We start from the raw sequence: 11,691 nt of genomic DNA on the forward strand, positions 1-11,691 counted from the left end.
AAGCTAGGGTCTGTCATATTGCAGCTTTCATTTATTGATAAGGGAACTGCTTTACTGCGAGAAAGACAGGAGAACATTTGGAAATAGACTAGACAAATGGCGTGCATGCTGCATTTTAAATGTGCAAAGTCTAGTAAATTTGGTGCCATTATTTCAGAAGAACAAGCATTCTCGCTCAGTACAACTTGAGCACAACTCAGTGACTCGACAGATGTATGAGCACTCATAAGTTCAGAGAAGGACGTACAATAAATGCACAGGCTGTTATGACTCACCCAGGTAGACGGATTCATTCATAACTAAAGGCTCATAAACAAGCGCACAATCCACAGCCCTACTACGAGGCTTAAAATAACCCTCCACCCACCTATCGACGTCTAAATAAAGTTTGATAGTGTCCAGACAGAAATCTTTTAATTTCTTAAATTAATGCCTATTTGCGTCATTTTGATCACTGTAAACTACTAGTGATTCAGAACGTCAGTGTCAAACAGCAGCTTTCAGCTCAACAAACAAGACTCTCTGTTTACCATTTTAATCATCATTTTTATAGGCGTGGGAACACATTTTTGACCTTTCTATCACCGGGATAGGGGTTGTGTGTTTTTTTTGCAGTAAAATTTGAAAGGCCATTTTAATTAAAGCCACGAAGTGAATGCAGTTCATGGCCATATGGAGGAGGTTTGGTATCTCAGATGTGAAGCATGGGAAATTAGCATGCATTGGCAGGCTGGATCACAGGGAGACTTGTAAGTCTTGGAGAGCCACAGAGTGCTCATAAAGAGGCTAAATTAACATGCAAACCACTGGGTCAAAGCACACATAGCCTCTGTTTTTCTCTCTTATTCCCATTATTTCCAAACACAGGTTATAAATGTGATAAACAGTGTGAGAACTACTGAAGCATTTCAAGAGGAATATAAAAAAACATTTCTATTCTTTATTCACACTTTTATGAGTGCTCTCATGGTGCAATCAGAGCTATAAAAGAGGTCCTTCACTTTCATTTCTCATTCTTGCTCACATTTACTTTTATTATTATTTGCCCAAGACTTTATCCTCTTCTCCCATCTCCCTCTCTTATTCGCTCTTGCTTTCCTCCCTCTTCTTCAAGGTCTCCATTACACTCTTTTGCGTCTTCAAGCTATAAAGTTTTTCACTGCTTACTTTGTTGCCTTGTTTTGTCTTCCTAACATCTGAGAGCAGAGATGCACGCCGCCCTCCTGGGAGACAATTACTGAGGGATATCCTCCTACGTCTAACACTCCCTGGTTTTCCTTTTTCTCTCCGTGCTTTTTTGCACTTGTCTTGTTAGTGAGGGAATGCGACAAGCTTTATCTTCTGTATGTTTGCGATGACTGTGAGACACTTTTGGAAGCCTCTATCTTTAGTCTTTCACATAGGTGTCAGGTATTTAGCCATTTTTTAGTGGTCAGTTTACTATTACTGTTGAGCAGTTAAGTGGAGCTGATGTAGCCATGGGTGAGCAGGGTGATAACGCTTGTGTGGAGTGTTTAGCAATGAAGTGCGTGGGGGCTGAACATCTACAATGAAGAGCTCCCTTCCATTATTTATAACACTTCCCAATATGACCTAGTTTGCTGCATGGCAGGAACCACTGTTCTCTCTCCTTCTATCTATCTAACTAATCTATCTCTGCATGAGAAACATCCTCACAAACAGTCCACAGCTGCACTCACAGGGGCCTCCGAACGGTCCTCTTACTCTTGCTTTCAATTGGCTACTAATTTTACTGCTTCTCATTTAGAAATCTAGTGTGTCGCAGTAAAACCTTCACTGAAGGCCCCGAGGGACGAGTGAGAGAGACAGAGATGGTGCGGAAGGTCAGGGAGAGCTTCAGATTCAAAAAGCTGTGGGTGGGGCTGCATTAGGGCTGCAGCTAATTCTTTTTTTTTTCAGTGTACTGCTTACTATTTAGTTTATAAAGTGTCAGAAAATTGTTAAAATGCCCGTTTCCAAAGCCTAAGCTGACATCTTCATGGTGAGATTTTTGGGTGAGAAGCTGCTAAAAGCCAATGACCTCAACAACAAAACGACTATCAAAATTGTTTGTGGTTCATTTTCTGTTAGTCACCTAAGTGACTGTTGTATTTTAGCAGTAGCATGCACATTATAAAGTTGCATGTACATGTTGCCAGTGCTAATGACAAGTAATGGATTGATTGCTATCTGGAGGATAAAAGAGAAAGTGAAAAGTAAAAAAAGGAGTACAATGGAGAGACTTAAAGTTTGGCTAATGAGGGTTTTTTCTCCAGAACAAGAGGAGCATTAGCATATGTTTATGATTTCATTTTAGACATTAACCATCAATGTCCTCTCCGGGGGAAGTTAAGGAAGGACAGAACAGAACCTTGCCCGGAAGTGATCGACTTTGAGACTGAAACAGAGAAAAAGATCAACTCAGAGGGGAGGAAAGGAATAGAAAAAGTGACAAAGTGAGTTTTTCAGTTTAAGTAATGTCTAGACAATATCCGACCTGAATCTCTCCCAGAATAATAATGAGCTCTTCGGGAGTTCCATGGCAGGCCTGGGATTCTCACTGAGATCAAATCTCTCAGATAAACCAGTAGCACAGACCCATATTGAAATGGAGACGCCCCCTCCACATCCTCCGCATCTTTATCCAAAGCCAAAGGACGTCTTAATGCAGAGCCGGAGAGCTGCCTATACTCCTCAGATGTATCTGATTTGGATTCAGGATGCGTTCAACCCAGTTCTCTTGGCAACCCAGTTTCATATCCATTATATCTTGCTTTGTGTTTCATTTTACATTTCCCTACACCTGCACCCCCACCTTACTCAATCTCCACAATGCACACACACACACACACACACACACACACACACACACTTGAATGTACTGTTTCATCTGGGATTTTTCTGTTGCTGTTTTTTTATTATGTCTGATGTATCTGATCACAGCCGGATACCTTTGTTGCACCCCATACCACTCTTTCTTTCCGCATTTTGAATTTACATTCAGTGTTTCTCACCAAGTACCTGTAGAATCACATTTGTGTATTTAAAGTAACTGTTTATGAATTCAGCCGGCAATGTTTGATAAAAATGTATGTTTAATTTTTGTGCGCTAAAACTGCTTAAACATTTATATTCTGTCCCTGGTATCATGGTGTTTGTCCACCGGCTCTCGGGTGGACCTCTGTGTTTGTTTATCTTTAGCTACCTACTGAGACCGCTAATGGTGGCAAGTGAGCAGTCTCACGAGCCCGGTTTCACCAACAAGTCCTTCGCCTTTCTCCTTCAGATCACCACAGAATATAAATAGGCGTCCTTGTAATCAGTTTACTATCACTAAGCACAGCCCGGAAATGTGACACGTCTGTATTTTCATTTTCCTTGTTTTGCCGCGGTAACAACTTTGGATGATTATGTATTCCTGGCAGAGGATACGACGGGGCAAACCTGTTGGCATGCATTCTAATGCATGGCAGCATGTGTGTTGCATTGAGTTTGTGTCCATTTGCCGAATGTGTACTTCAGATTTTTTTCCTTCCCTGTGTGGTTCTGTGGTTCATGCATGTCCATTAGAGAGACCTCATTAATCACGAGAGACTCCGACTCCGTCTCTTCACCGCATATTTCCACTCAGTCATCCACAAACAAGGCACTCTGTCAAAGACTTCAAAGTCACTTACATTCCACCCCTATCATTCCCAAGCCACAGCCAGGGTGCTTTCTAAACTGCTCCAAGCCATTGCACAGACAGTAACAGAGTGTTGTCCTTGTGGACAAATTTAGAGGGGATTATACAGCATGTCAGCAAAGCAAAGTGGCTGATTGTGAAGGGTAGGACAGTACAGCACACTTGTGTTTGTGTGTGCGTGTTCGGCCTGATTTGGGCTCCCGATAGATGAAGATGGGAAAAGGCCTGCTGGTGTGTAATTTATCACTGTCTGCCCCCTATCCACTCAAACACATATGTTCACACAAACACACACGCAGCCAGACAGACGCGACATGACCCCCAGTGCCCCAACTGAGAGAGGAGATGTCTGCTGTTTGACAGTGTGTCAGCAGGCACAGATAAACTCAGCCGCCAGCTCTCCACAGAGCTTGTCCTCCCACCTGCTGACCAGCGAGACGTTTCCACACCGCCGACCATGTGACCTCACCTTCCCCGAGTCCTTTACATAGCCTGCTATGCACCGCTGTGTCTTAAAATGGATGGTCATAAAAGCTGCAACTAGTTTTGCTTAACTGTGGCTTGCAATGCGAGCTACACACACAGATACACATACTCTTCAAACAGCATTAAGGGTTTAAAGCTGCACTATTTAATATTTTTAGGTAAATAATGGATCAAATTACTATCTGTAATGTAAAAGGTGCTGCTGATAGTGACAAACTCACAGAGAATTACCACCAAACTCTGCGGTCCCCATCAGCTCTATGAGCCTTTAAGTATCTTTCAACCATGACTGTACTGTTTTGATTCATCTCAGTTCTCCTCAACCCTTTATTCAGTCGCAGCGGGCAGCTGCTCTAATAAATAGACTGTATGCAACCTGCCCAGCACAAAATGGCAGACAGACAGAGTTAGCAAATAGCTCATGAAAGTAGTGTTTAGCATGTTTAAGATTTAGTTGGTTCACCAATACAACTTTTATTTATTCAGGAGAGCTTCACTGAGAGGAAGTGTAGGAGCAGTACTTTCTTCTTTCGCTAAATCTTACGCAACTGTGGAGTAGACAATCAGCTTCATGCGCATGCCCAGTGTATGTGAACGGCCACAAGATGTGTGTTTTCAGTTGTTTTAATAGAGACGGAGATCAACTCTGATACACAGCTAAAACACAAGGTTGAGTGGAGATCGTTTTTGTTTTAAAAATGTTGTATTGTGGATGTAGCCTTAGAGTTGTTTAATAGAAATGCAGTTCCTTTATAAGGGGCAATTTACCTGAATTACAAAAATACATATTTCCTCACTTACTGCTAATGTCTAACGATGTAGATGAGGTTTAACTTGTCTAGGTTCTGAGATATCTTTTTCTGAGATTTCTGCCTCCAACTCAATACAGTGGAGGTGAATGTAATTTAGTTTGTGGTGGTTTAAGCACTGGAAAATTACATTAAAAAAAATTTGTTTCAAGCTCAGTGTCATCCTTATTTTGGACAATCCATAGACCACACTGTGAGCAGTTTTTATTTGCACTATTTCCTCAATAGAAAGTAGTGGCTGAAAACTATCCACAATAATAAGTAACAAGCACTACATTTTTCTCCAGGGACAATGTCTTCACATTTTTAATGTAATATTCGTAATGTTTCATGCTTTGAGCATCACAACATAACACACTAAACAAACTAAATTCCTTTCACTTCCATTGTATTAGAGTGGAAGCAAACACAAAGACTGATACCTCAAAAGCTGGGTGAATAAAATCCAAACTATCGGCAGATAACTGCGAAAAGGTTTTTTTAATATATAATTTGGGTGGCCCGGCGATGGATTGGCGACTTGTCCAGGGTGTACCCGGCCTTTCACCCGATGTCAGCTGGGATTGGCTCCAGCCCCACGCGACCCTGTACGCAGGATAAGCGGTTGACGATGGACGGATGGATGGATGGATGGATAATTTGGTTGAGCCAACTCTGTAATGTATTATTTCTGAGCCTCTCCTCCAAGTATCATTCTTTATCTTTCAGTCTTTTAAAGGCTCTACCACTCTCTCTATCTCACACACACACTCTCACTCTCTCTCTCACACTCTCTCTCTCACACACACACACACACACACACACACGGTCACCTCCAGCGGGAAGCAGAATTGAGCTGTCAATCAAATGGACAACCCAAAAAGGGCACAGAACTCTGCAGGAGAAATGAAATGCAGCACCAACACCAAAACACACACACACACACACAGCACAAAGCCTGCCTAACGTGAGATGGCACAATATCCACCAAGCCAGCTGTTCCACATCACTCGCATCTATTTTTGACATGCACGACTTCCCCGCCCTTCAAACTGACTCTCGTTAGTTTCTAATTTAGCCTCTTGCGGTCAGGAAGCATTCAGACGAAGAGGAGAGCAGAGATGAGGGTTAAAGGTGATGAGGTTTGGCATCCACCTTGTCAGCGCACGTTAATCAGCTCACCTGCTTTATTAAGTATAGATTTTGTTTGAAAAAGTAAAGACACACATTTTCCTGCCTATATTTTAAAAGGTCAGTGCCACCATCTTATCTTCATTAAAATTAACAAATTACCCAAATGAATTCCTCATCAAGGGCATTTTTTCAGTCTGTTGAACTGTCATGGCAATAATTTGGCACCACACTCAGTCCCGACAGTGTATCCAATATCTGGCTCTGCCCATTTTTCCTGTCATCCCACTCCACCTCCTGTGTGTCCCCTTGATATTCTCCTTGACTTGCTGCTTTGATAATGAAGCAGAGAGATAAAAATCTTCAATTGTTCACCATTATTCTAATAAAGCCATCATTCTCATTACTTAGATTCCAAGGATATAAGTGTGTGTGTGTGTGTGTGTGTGTGTTGTGTGTGTGTGTGACTACAGTATGTTTACTGACCTTGGCAATATACACATGCTAGTGATGAGAGTCAATATTGGCAGAGTGAAACAGACACAGCTTTCTGTTTTTACTCTCTAATTACACTTTTTTAACACATTAAAATCATCCATCTGTTTTGTGGCTGGTTAGGTCTGCATGTGTCTTTGATATTTATGTGGATACAAACAAAATTTTGTGTGTGCGTGTGTGTGCATGCATTGATTCATGGATGCATTAATGTGCGAGCCTACATGCGCATATGGATATCTCTTTTGCAGGAGATGTTCACGCCAGAGTGCAAGTTCAAGGAGTCCGTTTTTGAGAACTACTATGTGATCTACTCGTCCACTGTGTACCGGCAGCAGGAGTCTGGCCGGGCCTGGTTCCTTGGCCTCACCAAGGAGGGACAAGTCATGAAGGGCAACCGAGTCAAGAAGACTAAGCCCTCGTCACACTTTGTGCCCAGGCCTATCGAAGGTATGAGTAATCTATTTTCTTTTTAATGCTTGGTTGAATCCTTTTTGTGCTTATGCCTGTACTTCCCATGTACTATACATTTATAAATTGGGTATAATACGCAATTACTTTGAAAAGATATCATATTTCCTATCCATTACATCACAATGTGGTATGAAAGTTGTTTAGTTACAATCGAAATTCAGTACAAGAAACATTTTGTAGTTGTTGCAGTGTTGCAGCGCATTCTAAGCCACAAGATATTAGAGATTTGACTAAAGCATTATATTCTCAGGCCTAGTTTTCATCAAACCAGCCCCAAAAAACAATCAAGAAGGGTACTGAAAAACTGTTTAATTCTTGCATTTAAAATGTTTTGAAAACCATCTACTTTCAGATATTGCAGTAACTTTTAGCGAGAAGGAGAGATATCTAAACAATTATCTTGTAACTGTGCATGTACTGTGATGGATAACCTTTCTGAACCAGGTTTTAATGTCTCTGAAAGTTCCATTATTGAAATTAGTGGAACAGTGGTCGCTCTGAAGATGGGAAAGAATAAACTATTTATGAAAATGGCAATAACTAAATATACTATAGGATTTTTCACTATTTTTTTTTCATGTTCTATGTATTTTATCAGGTTTTATGTACCTTAATCTGTGTGCCCAAATCTCTGTGTGTTCTATGTTCTACTTACCTGCAAGACAAATTTCCTCTCTGAGTTTAAAGGGTTGACAGTAATTTAAAGTATACACATACACAGTACATATATATGTGCAGTTAATATGTTAAAAAGCCCTCTGGTACGGTCTTTCTAAATTCTTATATTTACTATGTATAGAAATAAAACTGGAATGAGATATACAGGTATAAAAGGATCTGATGACTTATTAAAGGAATGGTTTAGAAATACCTTTTCACTTTCCAGCTGGGAGGTAGATGAGAATATCCACACTACTCCTTTGTCTGATGGCTAAATATGAAGCTACAACCAGCGGGTGGTTAGCTTAGCATTAGCATAATGACAAGAAATAAGATAGCCTAGCTCTGACCAAGGATAGAAAACAATCCACTTACCTGCACCGGTATCACAGGTTATTTAGAGAGATTTAGGGGTGCTGATAGGTGGAATATCCCCTTTTTAAAGATCCAGGCAAGCTTTCCCCTGTTTTCAGTGTTTACGCTAAGCTAAGCTAAGCTAAGCTAAGCTAGGACACTGATCTTCCCATGTAAATCTCAAAAAAAGCCAATTAGCGTATTTCCCAAAAGGTCTAACTTTTTTTAAAAGTCTGCATCTGTTGTTGGTTTTTCAAGTATCAGGCCTAAGAATTTTCTTTTAGAGCATTTCATTAGCAGCTTATTTTTAAATATTGACTCTAACATGTTTCTAATGAGAGCAGTGTTTGATAGATAGTATCATGAAAACCCGTCAAGCAACGTGATAAAAGAACTGCTGACACGGTCCTAATTCCCCATCTTATCCCTTCCAGCCTGGTATAATTGTCCCTCCAGCCTCGCACCTGACCTTGTCCTCTGTCTTCACATCCATCTCTTCAATCTGCTCTCCATTGTCCCCTTTCTGAGCTCCTCCTCTCTTTGTCCTCTCGTCTCCTCTCCTTCCGTCTCTTTCCTCTCTTTACATCCCCACTACAGTTTGTATGTACAGGGAGCCGTCAATGCATGAGATAGAGGACAAGCACCGCTCCAGGAAGAGCTCAGGGACTCCCACCATGAACGGAGGGAAAGCTGTCAATCAGGACTCCACATAGCAGCAGGGGGAGGGGCTTCCAGCAGGGGGGAGTGGCCTCATCCTGACTCAGAGGGAGGGGCCATAGGAAAACTCACCTCCCCCCAAAATACATCCCCTCTGGGAAAAAAAAGAGGGCGTTGCCACGACGTGGAGCTATTACAGTACACCCAAGACATCAAAAACAAAACTGAACTCTTGCCTGTGAAAACCTTTTAGATGAATTAATATGAAACCAGAGGATATATGGATATATATATATATATATCCATATATGGAGAGAAAAAAAACATTTTCAATCAGGACTTGACCAACATTTTATGCAAAAAAAGAGAAAAAGCTGTGATAAACAAAGGAATGGTGGTCTCTCTTCACACAAATACAAATATCTATCATTTCCAATTTATGCTGTGAAAAACAAGCTTTAATACATGTTCAATTTTCATACATTGATTTCTTTTTTAAATGCTATTGCACTCATATGCTTATTGTGTTATTGTCAGTATTAACTAGAACATCATCATCATTACTAATCTGTTGATCCTATCATAATTATTCTGGCTTTTCTTTTTGTTTTTGAGACTAAAGAAAGTATTATTTTTCTTTTCAATTACTCTTGTGTCTCTCATAGTTTAATCCTGAATGCACTGTCATACTACCTGCTCTGGTATGAGGGTAAGACTGAATGTATTTGATAGTTCTCTGTGTTGGACTCCATTGGATACAGAGTGCTTAGGGTGGGATGTAATTTACTCAGGTGTGTACTGTAAGTGTAACTAATGTGACTAATTGGACGGATAGGGCTGTTTGAAATACTCTAATGTGAACTTCCCTATGTTGTTCTGCTGTGACAGAACAGGAATGATACAAGCAATATAATAGAGAGCAGTCTAGCATGTCTCTAAATAACATTCATACCAAGCTGACGGCACATCTCTGTGGTCAGTGTGTTCGAAGGCTGACAGAAAGTTGCAGAAGTAAGTAAGTCTGAATCAAAGGAAAACTGTTTTGATATAGCTTCAATATACTCTTAACATTTGCAAGGATTAGTAGGTTTTAAATAAAGAGATGTTCATATTTGTCAAAAATGGCAAAGAAACTCTTCTTTGCCATTTTTGACAAATTCTCTCCAACAACTGAGAGCAATATAACGACCAGCATCAGCACTATGAGCCATGGCCAAAAACGGTCACTTCACATTTGCGCCTCAAGAAACACAGACCCCTTTCTCGGCTGTTAGCTAGGATATAACAACAACTCTCAAAATATATCTATATAACAGTATTCAGGCTTTTGAACTATATTGACAAATCATGAAATAATCCTTGATTAAAAAAGCATTCTGCTGTTTTTTCTAAGCAAAAGTAAGGATGAAAGTTGTTTTGGCAGGCCTGGCAGTGAAGATATGTGTTGTCTAGTTTTCAAGTTCTACTATTTCTTTTATTTTTCTTGTGAAAAGATTCAACTCAACACTGGTGGACAGGGTGTCTGACTGTTTAATAATTTACTGACCTGACTTGTTGATATTTTCAATATAATTTCACAATCACTAAGACTTTCCCATCACAATGTAAGCAGAATGTCTCATTGAGGAAACCAGTTCATCTGGATTTAGCCAGGTTCGGTGAGGATGATTTACTATCTCAGTGAGAGTATCTCACTGTTTGTTTTCTCTGACATGGTAATCTGTACAGCGTCCCCCCTTCACCCCCCGGTTTTGTGACCCATGAAATGAGCCATTTGCTGCATTGTGGAGGAAAGCTTCACTATATATAAATCAACATGCTGACAGGGCTGTATAAACAAGGTGAATTGACTGGTACACCGTTCCATTCCTAATCTCCAATTAGTTTGTCTAACTCAGGAAGTCCTACAATTGTTCCGTGAATGGGGCCAGAAATAAAGGCTGGCTGCTCATTGTCCAGCACCCATTGCACAAAGCCTGGCCACTGGTGTGGTGTTTAAGGAGGTCTGGATGGGGTCTGTGGTGTTTTTATCATTACAGGTGGTGTACAGCTAAGCCTAGCCAGGATTCGGAGGTTGTAAAAGGAATGACGGGAGCCGAGATAAAGCATGAACATCGCATGACTGTAAGAGTTGATTGGTTTGATTTTGAGGTGAGAGCTAATAAAAGATTGCTTTAAGTTTGGGGGAATATGTCCAAAACTTTTTTATGCAACGTTTTGATCAGTATTTTAGCGAGAGTTTGTACATGTCTACTATATCTGGTTGAAAATCATATGCTAAATTGGTGGTATGTAGAGTATATAGCACACATTCAGCTGCACAGAGCAAACCGCAGTGTTATATCATCATGGATCTATGAGGGTTTTCCACCTGGGGCCCGGGTCTATAGCTGGTGCAAGTTACCTGCAAGAGCTAATGGTAGATTAGTTCAACTTCCATAGCACCTACAGCATAACAGTGATACATACAGCATATTAGACGTGACACTGGAAGTCAGCAGGCAAGACCAGCATATATAGGTATCTTTTTATAGAGGTTTATATTGGTGCAAATGAAATATACATGGACTTAAAGCAGTGCATGAAATTGGATGTACTTGATGTCAACTGTTGACAGCAGAATGAGAGGATTTAAGAAATGGATGAATAAAGCAAAGAGGTAAAAATAGCTGATGTGGGAGAGCGTAAAGGAGAGCACTTTTTTGGGGGGGGGGGTTATTGATGTATGAAAGGGTTAGCAAAGGCTTTGGTTGTATGTGATATTAAGTATAATTTATTATTTTTATGTTTGCAGATTATTTCACTGCATTGGAACACGCTCATATATGCATTATGAATTGTGAGATGAAATTTAAAAAATATGCATCGAAAATAAAAATCAGAATGAAGTTAGTGATTGTTTAAGAATAAAGACTATGTTATCAAAAACGTTCACCTATGCCGTGATTGATTCCATGTGTT

General features: G+C 40.4%; 1 protein-coding gene across 3 annotated transcripts in view; it reads left to right on the top strand.

Annotated features, from left to right (window-relative positions):
- Positions 1-11,658, top strand: part of fgf12a (fibroblast growth factor 12a) — a 29,822-nt gene extending 18,164 nt beyond the window's left edge. For all 3 annotated transcript variants that reach the window (XM_038718136.1, XM_038718134.1, XM_038718135.1), the window contains 2 exons: positions 6,837-7,035; positions 8,671-11,658. In XM_038718136.1, coding sequence (XP_038574064.1) covers positions 6,837-7,035; positions 8,671-8,786 — 315 coding nt within the window. In that variant the 3' untranslated portion in view covers positions 8,787-11,658. The remainder of the gene's footprint in view (positions 1-6,836; positions 7,036-8,670) is intronic.
- Positions 11,659-11,691: the final 33 nt, after the last annotated feature.

Source organism: Micropterus salmoides, unplaced genomic scaffold (assembly GCF_014851395.1).
Source record: "Micropterus salmoides isolate LMB-PRFRI ecotype aquatic unplaced genomic scaffold, ASM1485139v1 Ms_hic_scaffold_14, whole genome shotgun sequence".
Classification (NCBI taxonomy): domain Eukaryota; kingdom Metazoa; phylum Chordata; class Actinopteri; order Centrarchiformes; family Centrarchidae; genus Micropterus; species Micropterus salmoides.